This window comes from Brachyistius frenatus, unplaced genomic scaffold, assembly GCF_029030835.1.
Source record: "Brachyistius frenatus isolate BFR_SWC_R1_liver_20210118 unplaced genomic scaffold, ASM2903083v1 Contig_62, whole genome shotgun sequence".
Lineage (NCBI taxonomy): Eukaryota > Metazoa > Chordata > Actinopteri > Embiotocidae > Brachyistius > Brachyistius frenatus.
In genome coordinates, this window is record NW_027210661.1 from 228,454 (window position 1) to 253,967 (window position 25,514).

At 40.0% G+C, this 25,514-nt stretch overlaps 1 protein-coding gene across 12 annotated transcripts in view; it reads right to left on the reverse strand.

Moving 5' to 3' along the window:
* Positions 1-15,113: 15,113 nt before the first annotated feature.
* The window catches only part of LOC138625405 (muscleblind-like protein 1), a 62,162-nt gene continuing 51,761 nt past the window's right edge, over positions 15,114-25,514 (reverse strand). For 3 of the 12 annotated variants that reach the window (XM_069706293.1, XM_069706294.1, XM_069706295.1), the window contains exons 5-12: positions 24,980-25,219; positions 23,489-23,542; positions 22,512-22,662; positions 21,256-21,291; positions 20,578-20,625; positions 20,320-20,411; positions 19,905-19,978; positions 15,114-18,841 (exon numbers count right to left, since the gene is read on the reverse strand). In XM_069706293.1, the coding sequence (XP_069562394.1) occupies positions 19,922-19,978; positions 20,320-20,411; positions 20,578-20,625; positions 21,256-21,291; positions 22,512-22,662; positions 23,489-23,542; positions 24,980-25,219 (678 nt within the window). In that variant the 3' untranslated portion in view covers positions 15,114-18,841; positions 19,905-19,921. The remainder of the gene's footprint in view (positions 18,842-19,904; positions 19,979-20,319; positions 20,412-20,577; positions 20,626-21,255; positions 21,292-22,511; positions 22,663-23,488; positions 23,543-24,979; positions 25,220-25,514) is intronic. The other 9 variants (XM_069706296.1, XM_069706297.1, XM_069706298.1 and 6 more) reach the window with 9 other exon arrangements.

Sequence of the window (25,514 nt, forward strand, 5' to 3'; positions counted from 1 at the left end):
CTAATGCAGTGAGCAGGAGTAAATTTAATTAAAGCAAAAATGGGTTTTGGCAGACATTTTGACATATCTTGGTGGAAGCATTAATGCACCATGATGGTTGGCCTATTCGCTCTCGTGCAAGGTCAACACCAGGTACAGTTTGATAAGCATGGCTTTTGTTAAATGGATGCTTAAAACAAAAGGCTGTCAGACCATGCCTGGCATTAAGACCTGGTTTTCTACTTCTAGCTTGCTGCATGTTACTCATTATTATTTTGGGTAGTGGGGGACAACGGGGGGACTCTTTAGGTTAGGTTAGGCAGTTACTTTATTAATCCCCGAGGGGAAATTTGTTCGCTACAGCAGCATACAGGAAGCAATAGATAATAATAATTTATCCTGGAGTTTGTTGAAAAAAAAATATTAGCGATATGTAAAGAGCACCTTAAAAAAACCAAAAGAACAGTGTAAAACCATAAAAGTAACCAAGCTCTATTGAAAACAATACATACAGATTATGAAATGTAACATAACATTGGCAACACAGTTCCAAGAACAGTCAGGAAAGCTCTTTTACTCAGGTCACTATGAACTTGTAAACTAGTGCCTTATTGTCTACAAGAGGACCAACAGCAGGAGATTGAGCGACAAGATGATTGAATTTGCTTTTTGAGATCAGGGAATGACTGGACACATACTCCAATTGTTGCATCATTCTAACTTAAGTGATTCTTGGCCAATAAATGATCTTATGACTGGTACAAATAATAAAATCAGGTAATGTGAGGCCAGCAAGGTCTTTATGCCTGGAAATAGAAGGTTTTTTTTTCACAGCACTCAAGAAATATCTTTCACCAGTTGGGATTAAAAACTGTGGCAAGGAATCAACATTTCAGTTTGCCCAGTCCGTTTACCGAGGAACAACAGTTTCAAGCTGACAAAACAAACACTTTAAATTTTTTTTTTTTTTTAACTCAATTTAAACAGTGAAGCTGTAAAACCAGTGAAACAATGCACTTAACCTGATTTATGAGAAGTGGGTCAAATGACCTGGCATTTCTGAAGCAGAGGGTTTTAAGTGTTGAATGTGAGGAATGTGGAGTGGTGGGTGGATGGACAGGATTGCAGGACAGTGACGTTGTCTAATGGTTGATGCCTCTCTGTTACTCCATCTGTTGTCCAAACGGCTGGAAGCAAGGATAACAAGATGCTTCAAGCAAACTGGGAGTTAAAGGAGCTAATGGTGCACATTAGTGCAAGTCTCCTCCTTGTGTGGCCATATAGTGGGGCTAATGCTGACTCACAAAGCTTCTGGAAATTGGTGATACATACAGGATGTACATTAGCATGTGTTCAAAAGAGCCCTACATTGATCTGCACTCTGCCAGTATCCCAACAGCACTAAAGAAGATTCAAATCAGATATTCCCTGGATTCAGTTCTTAGTTACCCAGAATACCATTGAACATGGCTGTGGCCATGCAAGCAGAAAGGAACTTTAATTGTGTTTGTAGTGCTGTGTGTACGTGTGTGCGTGTAAGAGCTCTGGCAAAATATCCTGTCGTGTGTGAAAGGGGATTATGAGTATAGGAATGACGCCATCTGAATGTGCAGTACCTTACAGCATTCACTTAATTGGCCTGTCTGTGAACCAACGTTGGACTGGCTCTGATTCATTAAATCCTCAATGGAATACAGCCAGATGATGAAAGATGGCATTGACAAATGGAAGGATGGGAGAAAAGAGAGGAAAAAATGACTTTGTCAAACTTTCCCATTAAGGAACCAAGCTGGTGTAAAATTGCTGAACATTCGGAGTGGAAAGCAAATGAGGTTGTGGATTTTATGAGCAATTTGACCAGGTGAAAAATAAGGTATATTTCAGACAAAGCATAAAAGTCCGGTCCCACTGTATGGTGTTTGAACTAGTGTGTCTAAACACGTTAAGGAGTGTTACTGCACATTCAGCAATCATTTTATGCCCCCCCCCAAAAAAAAAAAAAAAAAAAAAAGGGAGAGAGGGGAAGACGCAAAGAAAAAAAATATGAGGTGGTGATGGGTAAAAGTGGACATGGCATGATGCAATACGTTTACATGCTAAGTCACTCACTCACTCACTATCTTTGTCACACATACACTTGCGTTTTCGGCATGCGTACCATTGATTTACTTTGGCTAGAAAATATTAACCACATTCCAAAGCTTTGACTCGCATTAATGTGTGACAGAAAACATGGGATAGTAAAGGCTTTCGGTTGCACAAATGCCACTTTTACATGAGACCACAAACCACCATGCCAATTTAAATAAGCTTTAGGTCGATGCCTGACAAATATAATGAAAACATCCTGCTTGGTGGAGATTTTTCAAGACTAGCAGTCAAGGGTTCGTTCCCCGTCAGACTGCCTATCATTATTCTGCACCATGGCAGGAGTGGTAGAGATGGATGAAGCACAGTGCAGGGGAAGACTTAAAAGACAGATGAGGGGACAGCACATAGAGAGAAAAGAGATGTGGCAACAAGAAGCATTAGTGATTGAGAGAGAGAGAGAGACCAAAGGGTGAATGAATAAAAGAAAGACAGAGACGGAGGGAGGAGGACAAAACAGAGAAAACTGACAGCTATGACAGGAGAAAGGCAGCCACAGTGTGTTACATCTGGACAGAAGGGAGCGCCAAGAAGTGAAACAATTCTTCTTTTCTTGTTATTAGAAATAAAGAAATGGACAGGAAGGCAGCAATGCACCATGGGAGTTCTGAGCTGAAAAGAAGTGGGCTGAGAGCCAAGTTCAAACTGAGTTGCACTGAAGAAAATCCTTTTAAGTTGAGGATGAACTTTCAAGTGTATCCAACTCTTAACTTCCGAAGCGAAGCAGAAACCTTCGAGTTGTGCTTCAGAAATTAAAGTCCAACCTTCAAACATACTCTGGCTGTCAATATGTTTTTGACGCGGTTTGTTTGTTTGTTTGTTTGTTTGTTTATCAGCAGGACAACTAAAAAAAAAAAAGACATGCAAGATTTTTATGAAACTTAATGGACAAGTGTAACAGGTGTAAAATCCCACACAATTTTAGAGAGGATGCAAATCACAGGGAGGATTATTTTCCCTGTCATTTGGCTCACTAAATACAACACATCTAACAATCCAGGAGATGGCAGAAAAATGAAATGGTGAAAAAAACAATTCTAGAAATACCATAACTCCATCACAATCCAGTCACATGTACCAGCAATCCTCTGGGATGTAGAGCACATGGAGACAGTGGTTTAATAGGGGGGAAATGGAACTGGTACAACTCAAACATTCCCACAATTGTAAAAGATCCAGACATATTTAATGGATGCAGCTTTGCATATCATAGAAGTGTGGACTATAGGTCTTGGAAGAGGTCTGTGCTCCCTCAGTGCCCCTCTAGCTCTTTAAGTCTTGATAAGGATGGTACTTTTTTTTTTTAGCCACACTGATAGCAGTTCTAAGGATAATGATGTTAGTCGGTCTGTTCCCCACTTTGGTATAGACCGAAATATCAAAACAAATGGCCTAAGGGATGGATTGAACAACTGATCGGGAACACATCCAAGTCTTCACTACGAGTCTGGACAGACATAGACGTAAACTCCAACTTGACTGATTGGCAGAGACATTAAACTACGATCCAGTTCTCGGTTGTTTCAGAAAGCCTGATGGTCAGCGGGAGGTTGCTGTGAGTTACAGATGTGAGTTGAACTGCAGTTGACCAGCAGGTAAAGTCATGTCTTCTGCTCTGATACAGTCTGAGACAAACAGATTTTAGTCTAAAAATTGCTTCACTAATTACTTCCTAGATATTGTTGTATTTACTTCTAGTAAACTTTCCATCCCCCACATTTAGGGAGATTAATTTTCCTTCACTTCCTACTACTCCCATCTTTGTGTCCTTGTGACGCATTAAACCAAAGAACAGCTATGTTACACTTTTAACTTCATACTAGATAGCTGTATGGTCTGGTGAGCACCATTTTTCCATGCCTAATAAGGCGACAGAAAGGTTTGTAAGAAGAGGTCAGTACAGCTTCAAACACTTTGCTTCATTTCATCCACTGGCACTTACCAATTAATATTTGGTCGGTAAATATACAGATTAGTCTACATATGAATGATTTCAGAGCTGGATCTAATACTACCTCAAGGCAACGGTGGCACAGATTAAAAAAAAAAAAAAAGCATTTCCTGAGCAGCGGTTTGTTCTGGCGTGATAAAGTGTCTGAGTCACGGTGCTATCGAGAACTCGCACAGGTTCAGGAGAAACTGCCTGCCTCAGGTTTGGCTGCCGACATGAATATATTGAAGCTGAAGGTCACAGCAAGGAGCATGGTGGTGGGCTGGGCTCAGGAGCAGGAAATAGTACAGAGATTAGACTGACTGACCGTAAACGAAACATCAGTTTGTATTTACCTTGCGGGTTTCTGAATACATTTCAATAATGATTGCTTTGACCTGATCAGACTTGATTTCAGGGAGAAAGGCACTCTGTGCTGTGTGAGGCGGGGACAAAACAGAAATGCCAACAGAGCTGTGGCTGTGAAGCATCTTCTGTGATGTGATTGCTATCTTTTGCATACAAGGGGGGATAAAAAAAACATTTCCTGTTTCCTGTTTGTTGTCAAATAACTTGAGTGAGAATTATTATGTTACCCACACCCTGAGGAGCTGAAGAGACGATAAGGTTGTTCGAGGAATGATTCAACAGTTTTCTTTTTTCTCAAAAGTCAGACGAGGTCATTAACTCTCTGTCCATTGAAGATTTAGTTAATGCAATTTGTCTCGTGCTTTTCCTGTTTTGACATGTCTAAACGTCCACTGTGAAAAAAGTCAGTGAAAAGCAATGAAAGTTCATGAGAGCAGCAGCACTCCCTTTCCTCACCGAGACAATCCGTGTTCCCAGGGTCCTAAGTTCCCAGGGTCCTAAATTCCCAGAGTCCTTTTTGTTTATCGTGCAAACAATGGCGCCCGCTGGTCTGGTCCGTCCGAACTGGATCGGATCGCCAGAAAGCATTAGAGCAATGTATTCCTTTTTAGTTCTCATTGTTTATTTGTAACTTGTGGCACGTCTCATGCGGCCTGGTACGAACCAGAACCCGATTTCACTCTATGAACACATGGGTCTGGGGACGTCCATATGGGAAACCGGCCGACACTCTGCCACCGCTGCAACTACCTACCGTATCCGCCAAAGTTTTCTTTCCTGAGCACAGTGTGGTTTTTGTGCGATTGCGCACGCACCGTCATCTCCCGTTTTCAACAATATTGCACCTTCTCCATCTCTGCAGGTCAGCTTTTCTCTCCACCTTCCTGCGTGCCCATTTGAGGAGACTATAAAGTAACACTTTTGATTTCCAGAGTGGTTCGACTAATGCCTAGAACCAGTTCTGCGACCCTATAACGTATGGCTGAGGCTAGTTTGCTGGCTTGTACCAAGTTAGGTTAGCATGAAAGCCGGAATGAAGGGGCGAACCGCTAGCCTGGCTTTGTCCAAAGGCAAACATCTACCAGCAAATCTGAAGCTCATACAAATTAAACATTAAATCTCATTTGTTTATTCTTTACATGATTTAAAATGTATTTAAATCTCAGCTGGGTAGCTGTCTCCCCGTTTACAGTCTATATGCTAAGCGGCTCCTGGCTCGTATGAAATCAGTCCATCTTCTCATCAAACTCTCAGTAAGGAAGCGAATAGGAGGCTTTACACAATTGGCATTATTATGCATTCCCTTATGTGGCTTGATATATAATCTACATGCAAATGAATACATACATCATGTAAAAAATAAGGTAAATTAACATGTGAACATGTACAACAACCCAAGGACACGGGAGTTGAAGCAACAGGCATTTAACAAAATGAGACATCTTTGCTCGCTGGAGCCTTATTTTAATGTGCCGTCTAATATATTACATACTTCTGAACACTCAAGTTTGTAATTCACAACCTGAACTATCAGGCTCAACACAATCAAGTCGATTCAGAGTCATTCAATTATTCCAGCTGTGTCACGACTATTCTACAGCTGTGTCTTGGATGTGGTCCAGAAATTACAGATGAGGTAAACAGAAAAACAAACTAAAGGAGGCTTTGGTGAAACAAGCATGGCGCAACAGCTTGTGCTTTTAATCACGAACAGCTGCTTTATAGCCACCGGTTCAGTTTGCAGGTAAATCTATTTGTCTTTATGGGCAGTTCAACTCGGCAAAATCTCACAGGAGATTTTTTTTTGTGTGGTAACAAAATCATAAAAGAGGAGCAGGTAGAGATCTTTAGGTTCAGGAATTGTTTGAGAAGTAATAATAAAAAAAATAAAATAAAATAAAATGTTAAGTGACCTGCTGTAACATGACAGTAAAACATGGAAGCAAGAGCTACATCCAATATTTCTCTTTACTCAGAGGATGTCAGTTGAATCGGCTGCCCAGGATACAGTTGTTCACTTGCTAAAAGAATGCGGCCATATCATTGACTGGATATAAAAGTGTTCATAGCTTCTGGATGAAAGATGAGGCCGATGCAGAAGTGCCTTAAGCTGCAATACCACCGAGTGCCACTAGAGGTTGGCTCCGAAAGTCTCAATAAATCCTTACTCAATAAAATGTCTCCATCGGTTAACTCTGTGTTGTTAGCTAAAGTCACTCCTTCTTATTAGTTTTTTTCACGGTCCATCTGAAAATAATCCCTTATTAATTAGAAAGTTAAACAAGTCCGTTTGATTGACAGGCCTGTGGCGCAGTCAGGTTACAGCTATTGGTGGGCGGGACGTAGTATCACCGGGTTTCCATGTTATGGCCAGGTGTGAACAGACATACGTGCTAAACCATTCCTAAACCAGAAGCCGATTAGTTTTGTATAATTCAGTTTGGCAGCTACGGATAGCCACAGTAGATAACGAAAGCATCAGAGATGAGATACTGCTAAAACTGTTCAGATAAAACAGCTGAAACAAGATAGGAAGAAAAGGAAGGAAAAAAAAAGCTGCGTGCAGCAGGTTCTTTATATCAAACTGGCTGTCTCAGCAAAGGCTCCCTCTCCCTCTCCTTAAATCACAGAAAATGAATTAAACCACTGCTGATTTAGGTGCCAACTGACACAGTGCTGCTTGGTGATAGCCTCAGTGAACAGGTTGCTTTATGGCCTCAACATGCAGGACAGAGACGGACTAAATGAGGTCGAGTGAGGGAGAAAAAGAGAGGGAGCTGCTGAGGAAAACCATTGATGACAGGGATGTATTAATGGTGACACACACACACACACACACACACACACACACACACACACACACACACACACACACACACACACACACACACACACACACACACACACACACACACACACACACACAATGAGCGGCATACTGATTTACACATGGTCTGCTTCGAATTCATATTAAAGCTCCAAATCAGTCCGTCTTTGGACTGAAAGTGTGATCCCCACCACGCCCCTCCTCGCCTCCCCACCTTTACAAGCTTGGAGGACAATTCTGTCACACAGATGACTGGAATCCATTTCGGCTTCCGAGCTGTCCACAGAGTCCTGTCAGAGATGAAGCTCAGCCTACACCACAGCTGTTACAACCGATCTTTTGCTTTCTTTCCTCCTTCCTGTGGGTTCTCGTATCGCAGTCGGATCTTTCTTTAGGCTTTGTTTGTTTCACCCCAGCTCTCATACTCTGTTAGCTTCTCCCAACTGCAGTTTCATTTGTCCTCAAATAGCACTGCAGCTCTATAAAGAAAAATGACTCAATAAAAGGGACATCATACAGTATGCTAATCGGACCTACAACGTGCCTTTAATGACCTCCTCTCTCTTTCTTTTATTCCCGTCTTTGTGTGCCACACGTAACGCCGAGGGACATCCTGTCACCAAGTGAATAGTGGCTGTTCATCTCTGGGTACAGCTGTGCCCTCAGTACCCTCTTTGTCTGACCCATATTCTGTCAGCAAAATGCCGTGCCAATTGTTGTCCCCCGACTTGGTCTTCTTCCATGATCTAAGAGCTAAAATATTCACTGTCACTAAAGTTTGGTCGAAGCTCAACGTTTTTTTTATACACCTAGAAATTCCTGATTGCAATGTTAAGTTTGAACATAAAATGACATTTAAATAAGTATTTGTGATGTTAAAAAAATAAACCTTGGTTGAGGGATTCATGAAACGAGTGCACAGAAATATGTCTACCATAGACAAATGTGTCAGTCAGAATTTGTCAAATCCGTTAGGCTGTCAAGATCTTGTGTTGATTCTACTATGTCCCTGATGCAGAGTGCACAATGGAGGACTTTCAAATCACAGGACACCACGGACACAATGACAGATTCAACCTATTTCTAATATTTAATCATAGGAAGGCACACACCAGATGATTCGGTCAAGAAGCACTTGACCGAATCATCTGCATAGGAACCCAAATTTATCGTTTTTACTAAACTGTTGCAGAGTGGTGATTCTCGGGACTTGAGATCTCGAACAAACATGCAAGATCAAACGTGACGTCAGAGCAAAACCAAATTGAGGCAGACCCTTGTCAGCAGCTGCTTGGGTGTGCTCTGTTTTGCACTGAAAAACCAAATAGGACAAAAAATACTGTGGCTGAAGTCAATGGCTGAGAAGATAGAATCAGCATGGCATATACGTTTTGCAGCACGAGCTGGAGGCGAGTTAGAAATACAGTTTTATTGTTGGTCTAAAACAGGGCTAGTGAAAGCTACCATTATTGGAATAAGTACCTACAAGTGGAGTCGAGAGTGAAACCTGTGATCATTAGAAATGTGATCATTTGTATATTTACACATTCTCTGACCCTCCACTGTCGTGGACATGCTGTTCCAAATGAACGTCACTGCACTCTGGGCGGGTGGGGTGGGTGACACTTCCCGGTCAGCTCACGCTCATTGGACATTGCCAGTTTCTGCACAATATTCCCTCACCGTTTCATTTCAAACCAGTTCCAGACAGGAACATTATGTCTGTAAACCCCTCACACTACAGGATCATTTGAGCAGATAATAGGTTCAGAACCATCTGAAAAAAAATATGCGATCATTATTATTATCTTCTAGCATGGGGCCAGCAGAACATGATTCCTCCCCAAGAGAGAGGCGCCCTCCTTCAGAGGACTCCGTCTCTAAATGTAAATGACCCCTACCTGCTTAACCCTCCTCTTGTCCTCGGGTCAAAATGACCCGCAACTGTGTTCAACCAAGTCCTATTTTATTTCTACATTTTTATATGTTTTGGGATCATTGGTCATCATTCTTTAAAGAAACCCTCACAGCCTCCTTGTCACCAATGAGCCCAAAAAAATATGAAAATAAAATAGATCTTGGTTGAGCACAACTGCGGGTCATTTTGACCCAAGGACAACAGGAGGGTTAAAGCCTGAATGCAACAACACCAAAATCCCTGTTATTTAGGTGATGAATTCAGGGAAGATGCTCTGAAATCGGCAGCAAAGTCAGTGGGAAGTTTGAAGAAACACAGAGTTTACAGTGTTCAACCTTTAACGGCTGATGAATACAGTGGATGGAGTTACTTTTTCTGGTACAAAGCAGAAAACGTTTTAGCTAAGCCTAAATGGAAGACATTGGCCCGGTGTCTTCGGACGGGCTTCTGTTTCGGGACTCTCATCAAAACACAAGCAAATTACAGGCCCATTGTTTGCAGTGGTGTTAAATTTTGTGATGGACTTCAGCAGGCCGGATCAATAGCGCTCCTCTTCCAGGAGGAAATGTGATTAGCTCAACCTGCTGCAACGCTTCCACTCTCTTTTTCCATCAACACAGGAAAACACTCACCGGCGCTTACTGTAAGCAGACACACACAGGCACACTTACTGTAGTCACACACACATGAAGGCAGACACACCCACTGCCACATACACCTGACAGAAAATTGGATGTTTGATCCGTGCTCCAAGTAGCACTCGGTGAAAGTCAAGTGGTGACTCAGCAGTCAGATAACAGTGAAGACGAGACGGCAACAGGGTTTAAGTCGAGGCGGAGACGGTGGTGCCTCACAACAATGAAATTATTATTTTGAAGTAGAGGTTTCAGAGAGAGGAAGACAATAATCTAAGCTGTCTGTCTTTTTGATTGTTGTGTACCAACCCTGGAATCCTCTGGTTTGGCACATAAAAAACCCTTTTGGTGCCCGTTTTCTCTGATGTGTTGTTTATCTGGCGTCTCAAAGGGAACACGTCATTGTTATTCTTTTATACACTTGCATCTGAGGAGGCTTTCACAGTTGGTACTCGGTCCCATGCACCAGTACATTTGAGACCAAAGTCTGTTACAATTGGTAAGTGTGAACCTTGCGTACTCTAACTGGGCACAGTATCCGGGCCCTGTTTGGAAGAGGCAGACTCGGGTCCAGATCAGTGTGCGTGGGTACGGTATGCATTAGGGATGTCTCGAGCTGATCTCAAACATCGGTGTCGGGGTCGATCGAGGCATTTTTTTTTTTTCAACTGATCAGTATTTTTTCCTAATACATTACAGAGCTTTTCAATTGTCAAGCTTATACATTGGATTGATTTGAATCATTTTAGTGAACTTGAAGTGTGCACTGCGCAGCTATATTATCAAGGAAAATGCATTTATTGAATCGTCCTCAGTATTAAATGACTCTGATGGGGGCTGAAAAAAACTTGATGGGGACATCACTCTTACAGATCAGGTGTGACAGACGCCCGCTGTTGAAGCTATACCGTTAACATTAATCCTCGGTCTCATTTTTCACACGCAAGAAAGTGGTTCTCAGCACCGCCTGTCTCCTCAGAAATCTGTGTAGGTGGACACATCTCAACACTCACAGATGAGGTCTGAAGACAGGTGAGTGTCTCCAGTGTCCTCCTCCTTGTTTGGGCACTCCAAACAATACCAGCAGTAACTTGAAATAGAAATATATCTAAAGTTATTCGTTAGAACTGTATCAATTGTGCACATGTTTACTGTGTGTAAAACTGACGCACAAATGAGGACGCAAGCGGACTGGGGTCCTGAACATTAATGCAATGTGAACACTGACCTTGCTGTGGTTTTACGCTCTCCTCATCTTCCTCCCCCTTTTAGCGTTCTTAATGAGGTCAGAGCATTAGCCCATTAGAGGGTCAGTTGATTTTGATAAAAGCATTCAATTCAACTTCTATCACATCACTTTTTTTTTTTTTGTCGGTATCTGTAATTGAAAGAAAAAGGTGTTTCACTTTTCATTGTATTGCTCAGTGTCTTCACCACATTTATTGTGCATTAATGGACACTTATGGCTGAGTGCTCAGTGCAACTTGCCTGCTTTCCTCACTGTGGAATATAGATCTGCTTAGTGCATATGAGGGCTCATATGTTGTATGCTAATACAATATAATTTGGGTTGTCTTCCACCAAAAGTCATGTATATTGATGTATTCTTTGTTGGTTGGTGGAGGTGGGGGTTGTCTTCCTTTACCCCCTGGAGTCCTCCAGACAGCCATCTGATAATGCCTCAAAGAACAACTGTATGTGACCCCACAGGTTGCAGACCACCTCCTGTGACCTTTTGGTTTGGCCAAGCAGTATCACTCTCATTTACATACACAGCCTTTTGTCTACACCTTAAGATTGGTAGTGATGGTACGACCTATATGTAAGTAATATGATATGATATATATATGTGTGTTGTATTGTTGTAAACATATCCTAGCACAGAAGCACAAAATACATACTGACTGTAAGCATTGTAGAACACATTGCTTATGCAGGAACTTAACACGTTGGGGTCACAGTAGGGTGCAACTCACTATCAGATCAAAAGGGGGATGTGGTTCAAACGGAGGACAGTGGAAAAGTACTGAGACAAACATACTATGCAAATGTCCCGCCACAACCTAGGTAACGCCTCTTCCTATAGTATAAGTGTATGTGCTGGAAAGGGGGAAGTCAGAATCCAACAAAGAGACCTCAGGTTGATGTTGGGCTCTCCAAGATATCTTGTAAACTACGCTTAATAAAAATCAACTAAAACCGGTAACTGCCTAAATACTGCTTCTATCAACGGACTCGGGGAAAACTATTGGGGACAATAATTTGAGATACAACATCACACAACAACTTATACTCGTACACAATCGCACATGAACACGTTATTCAGCCAGTTGTTTTAAGCGCAGCCTAATTGAAAAACTAGGCATGTTGAGGGGGCAGTAGTAAGTGAGATTCATGATGCGTTGCGGATATGAGGTCGTACATCATAGTTTGTGAGGCGAGCGACAGAAGCTGCCATTATTGGATCAGCACTGCTTCATTAAGCCTCCACACGATCTGCTGCTAACGCCTGTGGACACAGAGATGGAAGATGGGGAGGGAGAGAAGGGAGAGATTTGAGAAGAAGGACACAAGCTGGGAGGGAAAGAGACCAGGCAAAGGAAGGAGGCTCATAACACTGTGAAAGAAGAGAGAAAGCCGAAATAGTTGTGCAAAAAAAAAAATACACAGAAAGAAAGCCAAGTGAACTGATTTGAACGTGAAAAAAAAAAACAACGAAAAAAAAACAGTCATCCACAGGTTGCTGTAATTTAATGATTTTTCAGGCAGATAATCTGACGTAGAATCAAGATACGGAAATGATGCATTATGAGTAATGGCCTGAAGCTTCCTGTTAATGCTGTTTTGGTCAACATTTCCACAACAATCCAAGCAACGTGTTGCCAACCCTTCCAGCAACTCAGTGCATCCAAGCTCCCGAGGTTCATCTCCATCCACCCCACCTTCTCATTTGCTCTGACAATTGTCGCAGTCATTTCATCTTTTAAAATAAATATTAAAGAAGATGTAATAGCTCTGATGGTGCTGAACTGGGAGCCCCTATTCACAAAGAGATGGTGCTATCTGGTGGCTGCACTGTGAATCACATCTTTGTTCCTGACACATTATTTGTCGGAAGAATTACCTCAGCATTTCCTCAACCCAATCACTTTGCCTCTTAAAAAACTGCATCCAAAGTAAGTCACATTCAGATTCTGTCAGTGCTTTAGTAAATGTCTCAAACAAATTAGGAACATATCACTATCTCAGACGTCTCAATAAAAATCTTTGCCCCTAATAAGAAGCTTCAGTGGGTACGACAAACTACCTGAAAATATTTAAAAGGAGTGGAGTCTCTGAATGCATTATAGAAACATTAAAAGTATATCTGCAACATGATGGAGTGATGTTTTTGAGTAAGAATAATCTTTACTGCAAAGACCCAGTCGTTGGGTTGCATTTTCCATCTGTCGACTGTTTAAATAATGAACAGTGCTTGTACTAACTAATCATCCTCAGCAACATACTGAATTACCTTTTAAACAAGTTGGCTTGTTATAGAAATCCTGATTTTCCTTGCGTTAATGACCAACAGGATCCAGTTGAGTTTAAGTTTCTTCATGGTTTACTCACTTTGTGTTACATGACTTTACTGTTTCCCTCTCTTTTCGCTCCCCTTGATAACTGATTAAATATTGGCTTTACTTCAAAGGATTAATTTAATGCTGTGAAAACAGTTATTTGTTTTCTTGACTAGAATTAGGTGAGAAGATGGACACTGCTCCCACATTTTTACTGTGTAAAAATGGCAGCTACAACTTGCAGGCAGTTAGCTTAGCTCAGCTTAAAGACTGGAAACAGCTATCTTAACTCTGTACAAAAGAGTTATGGTGGCCAATACACATCCTGTTTAACACTTAAGTGTTAAACTGTGCAGGCCTCGTCATTTGGTGCCAAATTTACCATGGCTTTATCCACAAAGGATTAACTTTTTCTATGTTTACTCTGGTCTAAATCTTATTATCAAGCGACTGTTTCCCTTACATAAGCTCTACTTGAGCAGGCAGATAAAATAAAAAAAAACCCGTTTCAACTTAGATAAATCCCATTAGAAAACCTTGTTTCACACTAATGTTTGCCCACATACCTGTCTTGAGTTGTGTGCTCTGCAGTAACAGGTGACTGGAATCATCTCTGTGCAGCAGAGGCGTTTAGGAAACATCTGTGAATTGTAGCGTCTAGCAGTAGATTCCATCATGTGAGGCATTTAGGCAACATCTGTTAATTGCAATACCGTACATAGTCTGCATGTGAGGCGTTTACAGGCCATCCATAATGTGTAACGACATTTTATTTTCGTGAAAGTGGATTTTATGAACTTGATAATGAAAAAAGTATTGTCCTGGTACCAATGTTGAAAAGTTTTGAGCACAACCCACACCTATTAACACTTAATATGTTGTTCATATGAAAAACAAAAAGTAATGTTGCTATTTCTTGGTTGGGGAAAAACAACTTCCTGAAGTCAGGTGGACCTGAATAAGGACAAATATTTAAAGCAGCTCTCAGTGTCACGTTCTGTGTTCGTGTATAATCTGGGTTTTCCATATGTTAACATCACGTTACAGATGGAACAATTAGTCTAAATAATCTGACCCGGACTTGTCGGGTCCTGATAGTTCAGGTTATGAATTACAAACTCACTAAAATGCTTCCTTAATTTCTAATAGCATTAAAATAAGGCTCCTTTGAGAAATGATGTCTCATTTCATTAAATACCTCATGCTTCAACATGCCTTTTTACTTCTGTATTTACATAATGTACTTGTTAATTTGCATATAGAGCAGGGAAGTGACATCTGAGATGTACGCAGAGTGGCATGATAATGCCAGGTGTGAACTGCTCTTCTTATTAGAACTGTTTAATTGTGACGCAATCACCCAGGACAGATGTTAATGCCAGGCCTCTATGAGGTTGCTCGGCGATCGTTGTTGCCATGCTGACCATTGCCAGCTGCTTCTTGTCTTTCTGCTGAGCCTAACTAACTGCCTGCTGTTTACAATGTTGCCAGAAATTTGCCCAAGTGGGAACTGTCGGATTTCTCTCTCTGATATTTAAGGGTTTGACCTTAAAGTGCCTCAAGATGATTGATGTTATGATTCAGGGACATTATTAAAACTGAATTTAAAAATAATTTTGAGTGCACAAGCACGGTTGGTAATTATCTTCTCATATTACTCTCCATAAGAAAATTAGCTCATCCATTTAACAACATGTCAAACTATTAAATTTTGAATTACACAGAACAACCCTAAGCCACAATCAAATAATGTGTCTTAAGCAAATGATTATTTATTTCAGTTCATTTGTAAATTTTTATTACATTTTTTTTTTTTAATTCATAACAGCAAGAATCAAATATAGCAATGCAGGCCCCATGAAAAAATGTGTCAAGAAGTTTCTCTGAACTACATCCGTCCATCAAAGTTGGCACAGTTTACCACAAGTTCTATTAATTACATTCATGGCTTGAATTATTGCATGATGTTGTAGTTAATAAAACCAAGGCAAACACATTCAGCTTCCGAAGGTACTATTTCCCACCTTTCTGTCATCTCCGGTGTCTTCTCATATTTCATTCTGATGAGATTATATTTTATGGCTTTAGACTGTCAATGGTTTCCTCTACAGGTGCTTTTCCAGACGAGGTGGCCGGCATGCAAATGTTACACATTCATTCAGGGGGCCTGGAACAGTAAAACCAGCAGAAACAAACTGCAGCAGAAGACAGAATACATCATATTAGCACTACAAGCAGAGAAAACAAACAACAATCGAAAGAAAGTTCAGTTTACATTATATCATAAATGTAAGCATGCGTGCTTGTAGAAGATGAGAAATGACTGTAATGATCGGGACTTAATGACCATACTTCAAAGCAGTATTTCAATCTGAAATTATTCTTAAATTCTGCCTGATGTTCAACTACATTCCTGTTTGGTCAGTTTCATCTACTAGAAGCACAACTTACATAAACATAAAGAACGTACTTATAGCTATGGTGTTTGTGTTGCATGTATTTTAACTCTCCAAGTGGTGAAACTTTAGCGAGTATATTCTCAGGAATCTTTTTTTTTTTTTAAATAAACCACTATTCTATTTTTGTATTTTTTTTAATATATATTTTATTCCATTACATTGATAGAATATTGTATACTGTAATTACATCTTTCTTTGTAAATGATTTCTTATTCAATATTACTGCGGTGTGATTCTTTTAAACGTTATATGTATTTCCTTTAACATGCATTCCTCTCTGAGTAAAGTAAAGAGACAGGACGTGTTGTGATTGGTTGGGCCTGGGAGGGCGTGGCCATGACACACAGACCTGTTTGCACAGGCAGGTTAGGGGACCAGACAAACCCAGCCAGGCCCTTACGCTGGAGGGTAGTGGACACCTCCTCCGGAAGGTTACCTGGCAAACTACAAGCTGCTGACAAAAAAGAAGAGCAACACTTTGCCTTTTCTGAAAGGGGTAGGAGAGTGAGAACTCAGTGCCCTTTTGATGCAAGCAATTTTGTTCAGCCTTTCATGAGATTTTTTTTTTTGTTATCCTAGCAAAATTCCTTGTCATTATAGACATACTTTTTTTTTTATTCAAAATAAGTTCTCAATATACATGATTCTCTCTTTTTTGACTATGTACAGAAGTGCAAAAAAGTCAACCTTTATCACCTTTATCGCTTCAAGATTCCCCACCCACCCTTGTTGTTTGCAGTTGGCTAAGTACGAGATGAGTGTGCACACTCAGTTCCCTACTCACCACATTCACCTAACCCCGCCAGCAGCACCCCAAAAAGTGATCAAATATGCAGCTTGTTTTCCAACATGGCCCAATTTCCAGGGAGAGTAAAAATATTAAAACAATAGTTACTATTTGAAATGGATACAGTAGAAAATAACATCTTTACTCTAAACATCTAAGAACTAGATTTTTATAATTGTCTTTTTTTTCTTATATGACTAGTTACAAACCTTACAATCATTAAAATATTACTCGGTTATTGGCGACGGTTGCCACAGTGACAACTTAGCCTCTCTGTTCTATTATTTCATCACTGTTAGATACTCATATAAAACATCTTTGTTCAAAGAACACAAAAAGACTAGAGAAATGAAGAATATGCATACAGTTCAACAATATGCATAACGTAGAAAATATTGAGTTTACAATCATAATCATACTAAAATTAACATTACATGGAATTTCAGGAAACTGTGCATGAGGAACACACAAACACACACTGTACCTTATATTCATTATAAGAAAGATAAATATAATCAGCAAAACTAAAAATCAGAACTAATATCAAAATATCATCCAAACAAAATAAAATAAAACACTCCTCATCTAAGAAAGAAGAAAAACTACAAGAAAGTTAAGAAAACACTGACAAAAACGTGACAGTTATACATTAGTGCTCTGTGTGTGTGTGTTAATATGGTGTGTATTAGGCAACTGGATGGTTCAAAATGGCATGTTGCATTGTGCTGACCCGATGGTACATTCTAAGGCTTTGGATGAGTAATACAATCGTTTATATTCTTGCCACTTTCCCTGCACTATCCACCAATTCAATATGCCTGAAGAACACCCAGAACACAACCAAAACAAAGAGTTCTAGAGATCTACTCTAAACATCCCATCCTTCTTTGGGCTACGCATTTTAAAAATCTAGCCCCGCTACTCTGCTCACAATATCGAATACCAGTGACACGAAAAAGACTTTGGCTGACTATCTGAAAAACAGTTCTCAGGTAGACGTGTCAAACAAATACTCTTAAATACGTCAGACTATATATACACTACACTGAATCTTTTTCAACAACCTTCCTTAAAATACGCATACAAATGAAAAACAAATCAGGTCATACAAATCACGTATCCATTACCAGGTGCACCACAGATTATGACTTCTGTCTAACAGCAGTTTGGACACCGATTGATCGCCCTGTGGCTTCAAAGCTATTCGTCATCACGCAGTTATCACTGAGAGAGTGTCTGGTCTCCCACACAGGCCAAGACCCCACATGCAACTCATCTGACTTTTAGAGTCAATAGACTTTATGACCATGAAGTCATTTCATGTCAGAACAACTGACATCAACAACAAAGTCGAAGAAAAAAGGTTTAGAAAGCTATCCATTCAGTAGAAGACTTGAGTAAAGCAGATAATCAAGGGATGGTAATCTAATCAGCAGTGGTACTATTGGGAATCACAGGTAATGACGGGTCATGACGTCGGACACTTCATGCTGTCCAAGAGAGAAAATAGACGTATTAAAGGGAATTGTTGAGTTTAACACTTTGTAACACTGCTTACATACCATTCATGTATTTTGAGATGTATGGCACTTTGCAGGGACGCCTGCAAGGGTAAAGACATGTGCTTAAGAGATAGAAAGGTAGGCTACAAAGGTTTGAAAGACACCTCACAGACATTCAGTTGCTATTTTGCCTCTGAGTGCACTCATGTAATTTCCCTTTTCACTGTTTAACAAAAAACAAATCCATAAGCAAAAATTATAGTGCATGCATATGTGATTCAGTCAGATTATTCGTTTCTTTTACCTCACCTGAAATACAAGGTGCACCTTTGTGTAAACAAATGAAGACATTTAGGTCAAAGACCAAAAACCAATGAATAAACAAACATGATTCTTGGTCAATGGACATATCAGTTCAGTCGCCTTTTTTTTTTTTGACAACTGCTCCACACATTATGTTAACATTCAAAGTGTGTCTGGTGAATAAAGGTTAGTTGCCTATACAGAACGAAAGGCAGTCTTTAATGCAATGGTGTTACTTTTCTGTTGTGTAATAGTGTGCATGAAGTACACATGAAAACATTTCTAACAAACTGTGCCTCCTATGTTAACATGCAGATTTATTCCAAACCAACTTAAGATTTGGTTTTCCATTTCGCTCGGGATGTTACGGGCATGAAGGGTGACCGCTAATCTGGGATTCGACACCAGCACGCTCCAGTTCCATCTGGAAAGAAGTTCCCGAAACACAGCAAATTAGATGTGATAGAAGAGAACAAGCTCTGTTACAATCTAATCACCAGACAAGAACATTGATAATGAACGATTCAGCAAACCCCCAATTACAGTCAGTGTCAATGTATTTCATGTTATAGTCACAGTTAGAAAAAGATCCTAGTTGCAATAAAAAAAAAGACACAGTTAACTGCAAGTCTGTACGAAGAGGCAAAATTAGGGCAAATTACTCCTTGCGTTGAACATTAGACATAAATTACGAGCTTCAGAATTGTCATATATAGATAAAATCCTTTGGGATACTAAGTTTCAACAAGCAAATTGTGTTTTTAAATATTACTTTTATAGTTGTACATTATTATGATGTAATACAACAAAGTAGATCATTTGTATTTATCAATTGTATAATACAGGATAGTTTTATATACATTCTACCCCAAAATTCAAAGAACTGACATCACAAACTTCTGATGGACTATTGATAGTGCATCACTGTAAAGCCTCAACAAGGGCCACGTTATCCTGTATTATTCAAACAGGAAATGAATCGATCTCTGGTGGCTTTTAGATCATGTTACACAGAATACTCATGTTATATCATAAATACTTAAGGAAGCAAGTTTATTTTCTATTACTACAGTCTTTTAGTTGCTAGGAAACCAGTGGAGCGTGCAGGAAGTCAAGTGTCTAGCAAGCATAGTTCCCCTATACATCCCCTGTGAAAACACAACTTGTCTTTCCAAATTGTCTTTTGTGTGAATTTCAGTATAGATAGATATAATATGTAAATAAGTGAGCTGTTGAGATGCCAGCGGGCAGTTGTTATTTTTTTTTTTTTTAACCCACCTGTCATAATTAAACTGCAGAGATGGGAGTGGTATCAATCTTCTCATCTAACTCTTGACAAGAATGCAACAGAGCACATTCCACTAACTGTCTAGGTAACTGTTTAAACAAGAAACGTTGGAAAAATGCAGTTGCAACTCTGTCATGACAGTGTAGTAGTTTTTTGGGTGAAAGTGTGTGAGATGTTGGAAATGAGATGTAGTACATACTGTTCTGATTGAGACTCCTACATCTGGGTCACATACTTGTGACTAGTCAGATGTTCTGCAGATATTATTGGAATCTGATTGAGAGGGGAAAAGAGAAATAAGGAAAAGGAGGGGGGATAAGAGAGAAATAAACAGATGGATCAGATGAAATGAGGACAAACAGCACTTTAACCAAAACTGACAATTAGGATAAATATAGTGACTATATATATATATATATATATATAATCACAGTGTTAGACATTCAGAATAACTAACAAAGATCAGAGAAGAGCCTTGGTACCATTCATGCATTTTACATTAAAAGGCTCATTGAAATCATAAGATTTTGAAAAAAGAAAAGAAAAGATGCTGACAAAGACACTTAAAAGTCAAGAAGTAAAAGAAAGTGAGAGGAAGCAGGAGAGGGGCAAACCTGATTGGCTGTTGCTGTTGCAAAGGGAACACTTGTGGCAGATGTGGTGGCTGCAGACACAGTGGCTGGATTAGCACCGTGCATCATGGGTACTTGGAGGAAAAGATCACACAGGCAGTTGAACTGTAGCAGTTTTAAAGTTGTTTTTTATGCTTTGCACTTCATTTTTACATCTGTGTACAAAATGCTAATAAACATGAGGAAAATCCCATCATTATAGCTTAAAGTATATTTTCTGGTAATCATTACTGTTCTTACAGTTACAATTGCTCCACCAATTAGAGAAAAGCGAGAGCGGCAGACCTGCTGCGGAGGAAGAAAAAGAAACATCAGAGATATTATTTTGAGCGGAAGGAGGCTAATTGGTAATTTGAAGAGCAAAATAGAAATTCCGATGGGAGCTTATTGTTTTTGAGGGGGTCATTCACACTGAAACAGATTTTACTTTCCGAAAAAAAAAAAAAAATGCAGAAATTGAAATTCCAACAGCTACTACTACTTCTTCCATTACCCGTCATAACTTCTCATGTTTATACGGCATTCATAACCAGACAATATAATGAGGTGCTCAAGAGGTTAGTGAACTGGGAATGGAAATATAATGAAGCAGGGGTCAAGGAATTTTGAACTGCAACAAGCATCAGGTGACAGACAGACCTGTGGCAGAGCAAAAAGGAGTTCATTCCATACATCAAAGATGTTTCGCAGAATATAGAAAAACACATAATTTCCAATTGAAAATACACAATTAAAATTTGCCATTTTGTCAGTCACACTGTTGACTGCGTTGCAAAGAGATTACATATGACATTTTGAGTCAATGTCAAAATCTAAATTCACAAAATGGAAAATATGTTCACATTATGTGGTGAGTTGAATGGAAGTGAATGACTAAAATGGGCTCAAAGACAATCAGGAAGGAAAGCTGGCACCTACCAACACTTGTTGCAGGTGTCATGCACAATATCGAGCCTGCCCATCATGCATTGCAACAGGGAGTGGAGTGACCAGGGGGGAGAAGAAATCAAGAAAACCCATTACAAGTGTTAGAAAGTCAGACAATACTGGATGTAATATGGATATGAACAAAATGTGCTCTCAATATGTTGTCCTGCAGGGTTCAATACAGTGGCTACAGTTCACTATATACGAGCACTAATTTATAATCAGACAAGTAACAGTTGCTGCTACCACACATACTGCACAGCAAAGAAAGCATATGCATGAAAGCAGTGAGTGGAAAGTGTTGGGAAAAACAAAAAAACATCCTGGCCAGTCCCCGTTTACTGTTCCACTGTTTCAATAAATGGAAGGGCAAATTAAACAGTACCAGTGGCCCAGTTTTCCTGTCAGCAGCAGAGCAGCTGTTTTCACTGTGAAAGGTACGAATGACCTACTTTTCCAATCCGCAAAGTGTGCTGTAGTGACCTGACGGTCCAATAGCGTGGGACATATGAGGATCAGAGTATCTGAAACTCTCACAGAGGGGAATCGATGGCAGGCTATTCTTAGGCTGTCAGATGAGAATATGGGCCACAGGGTAAGATGACTATGCAGTGCCCACAGACGAGAGGTCCAAATAAGCTCTGCATGTGTGTGTGTGTGTGTGTGTGTGTGTGTGTGTGTGTGTGTGTGCCTGTGTGCAAACTCTTACATGCACATATACTGTACACCAAGAGTATAATTCCCACTAAAAATGGACAACATGGGAATTTTGAAAAGTGAGGAAGATATTTCCCCTCCATACCCAGAGTTTACTTTTGGTTTATTTACTAAATGAAATCTTGTTTACTGTTGCTATCTGTTGGTTATCTGGGTCACCGTCTTACTAAGCATTTGGCTGCCCTGATTACCTGATGTGTGGAGCTTGGTACGGCTGCAGGACGAATTTGATCACAATGTCATTTGTGAATTTAATATACTAAATGCCACATATGCAGGATGTATATTTGTGGAAAACACAAACTTTATTTCTCTTCCCACTTCTAACGTCAAACCTACAGCCATGCTGTACTCATACTATATGTGCAAATTTGGTCAATGCAAGTATTTCCATCATGTCACCAAAAATGAAATCGTACATTCAATCATTCACTGCTGATGCCAAAACATAAGCAGGGAGTGAGAAACATGTGATTTGACAGCCAGAACCAATGGCCACAAACATAGGTTAAAGAGGACTCTGACCCTACCTGATGGTATGAAGGCAGCCTGCTGCTGAAACTGCATGTTGGCCAGGGCCTGTTGGTACTGGAATACACCAGCATTGAACATAGTGGTGGCACCGTTGGCTTTTTCAAGTGCAGGTCTCTTTGGTAAAGGAGGCAAGACGGGAGGGAGCCCCTGATGAGGGGACAACACCATAATAAAGGGATGGGAGTGAGGGAAACCAAAGGATGGTAGCAGTGACATTCAGAACAGAGAGAAGAAAGAATTTCATTAGAAGATAAAGTTCCAAACAGCTATTACAAATGTTGGCAAGCAAGCAGTGGACTACACTACATCTGTCCGAGCAATGCAGGACAGTGATGCTAGCTGACAAACTGGGACATCTAAAGACCACCAATATCAATCCTCAGCATATTGCCATGAACTTTATAATATGATTTTGAATAATACAGTACATAAAATGATAATTTTGTAGGCTAAAACATAACTAGATATTTCTATAAAGAGAACTTAGTGACACTTTGAATACAAGCTACAGTATTGATTGTTGGACCATTAAGAGAAATGATGTAGTTAGGGAAAAGCTGCACGGCCAGCTCCATGAAAGTAGTACATTGTAAGCCATGTTAAGACCCTCCTCAACAATTACACATGCAATAGGGGAAGTGACAAAACCATGCAAAGACTACCATACTTTATTAGACACTAAAATATTGCACTTTCATGCCTCCAATGAATTGCTTTTGAGATTCACTTAAGGTGATGAACTGACATTGAAAAAGGTAGTGAGTTTCTGATTTGAGTGCTTTTTTTCTTTTGGTTTTAAATATAGATTCAAATGGGCATTTTATCAAACGTTTGTATGATACAAAAATATAGGCTGCAATCAGTTCGTCACCCCTCGGTGTTTCCTCAGTTTAGTTAATCAAACACATAGTTTAAAAGTATATCTATCACACCACAGCTACATGCCAAGCTAAAAGGTGAAAGGTCATAGTACCAGGTCAAAAGTTGCGTCGAGGGGTCGCTTCAGTGATTTGACAGCCGACTGAGTCTTAATTAGCAGGCAGCGAGCACATGATGGCAATGGGCCAATGGGGTTCAAGCACATTAACATAAACCAGCAAGCGGAGGTGCATCATGGGGACAGCAGTGCAGTGTGGGTTGGTGAGAAAAAAACAAACAAAAAAACAAAGAAACAAATAAAAAACAAATCATTGGAATGCTGTATACAACATTTACAAGACTAGGACATGCACATTAATGGCTGTAGGGTTATTGAAAAGAATTATGGCCCTTCATACAATTTACTGTCAGAAGAAATTTTCACGTACTATAAGTTTAATAGGAGCTCTTTTCTAAGTGCTTGTGCATTTGCTGTCATGTCGTCTCAACTGTGGACTAAAGTACCAGTCTTATTACACACTCCTGCTCCTGTATTTCTTTTACACATCAGCTAAATCTATATTAAATTATTTTACTTATTTTAATGTTATCTCATATCTTTTTTTTTACTCTTCAGTGTATAATTTTTACTAATGTTTTTTTTTTTTTTTTTTTTTTTACCCTTATTCACGTGTGCTCCTTGAAGGGGAATATACGTGTCATAAAAAAACAATTTAGGTCTGCAGCCATGTTGAAAATGAGCATTTCTACCAATAATTGGCATTTTAAATGCCATATACACTCTACTTAAATTAGGTAATCCAGTGACCACGTTTAACATTTACTGGAGAAGAAACGATAAAAAGGGTAAATGTTCAATTGTGGAGGCAGGTCTGATCACATTACGCCTAATAAGGCTTTGTGGAATAATTTAAATGATAAAGGTTAAGTGAAATCAAGCTACCCCTCCTTTCTGGACTATATGCTATCTATGTCCTCTCCAGTACTTAGGTTTCCCTTCGGAGAAAACGATCACTGCATGGCGGAAACAGAATCAAAACGATATGTAGTCTGCACTGTTGTTTTCTTAACCTATTGACTGTGAGCATTGAAATATACAACTAACAAAGCAGCAAAACAAGGATGAGCAGGAGAGGAGAGCAGAAGGCTCAGTCACACACTAGCATGATCACTACAGCCGGCTGCTAATAAAGCACACACTGCAGAGAGCAGGGACAATGGAGACTTGAATGCGTAAGGTAAAATGAGTTGGCTCACACAACTCGGTTTATAGGAAGCAATACAATCGTTTTCTTCAAATAAGTGTGTGTTTGTGGTGTAATGTTTGTGCTTCAAACCCATGTAGAATTACCAAGGACATGTTTTCCTCTTCCTCCTTCATAATAATCAAACACTTTAATGATTTCTCATGAGGAACTGAAGTCTGGCTTGTCCACAGTTTTTAGATTAACTGTATCAACTTTACTGTTGGTCCCACTTTATCTGTTTAACTCGTAATATTGCCTTTAAGCTGCGCAGGGCTGAAGATGCTGTAATATTTGAGATTTTCCTTAACTTGAGGTGTAATCTGTGGACAGATACCTACCATGGCCGCAGCAGCCGCAGCCTGGTTGACTTGGTGTTGGGCTGCTTTGATTTTGGCCTGCAGGTGAGCCGGAGGGTGAAAGTATTTGCACTTCTCCCTCGAGCAGCGGCCCTTAATGTAGTCCATACACACAGTGACTGTGTTGTCGTTGGTGTCAATCATAGTGCTGTCTGCCGGGTGGGCAAAGCGACAGTCGTTCTCCCCGCGTGTACAGTTACCCCGCTGGTATTCCCGGCATACCTGGAGCACAAACACAACCGTACAAACATGATCTGAAACCTAATAAACACGCACACACTTGCACTCATAAATGCACACAGACAGCAGACCCACACACACACACACACACACACACACACACACACACACACACACGTTATGAAGTTGCTGTTCACTTTACTTCACATTTGATGAAGTAATCAATCTGTTTAGTCATTTCAGAACTTGACAATCACTTTACCAGACAGAGCTAACCAATCTTAATGACAGGTTCGGCCATTACTGCAGATTGATAAGCAGAGCAGATCGTAACCAG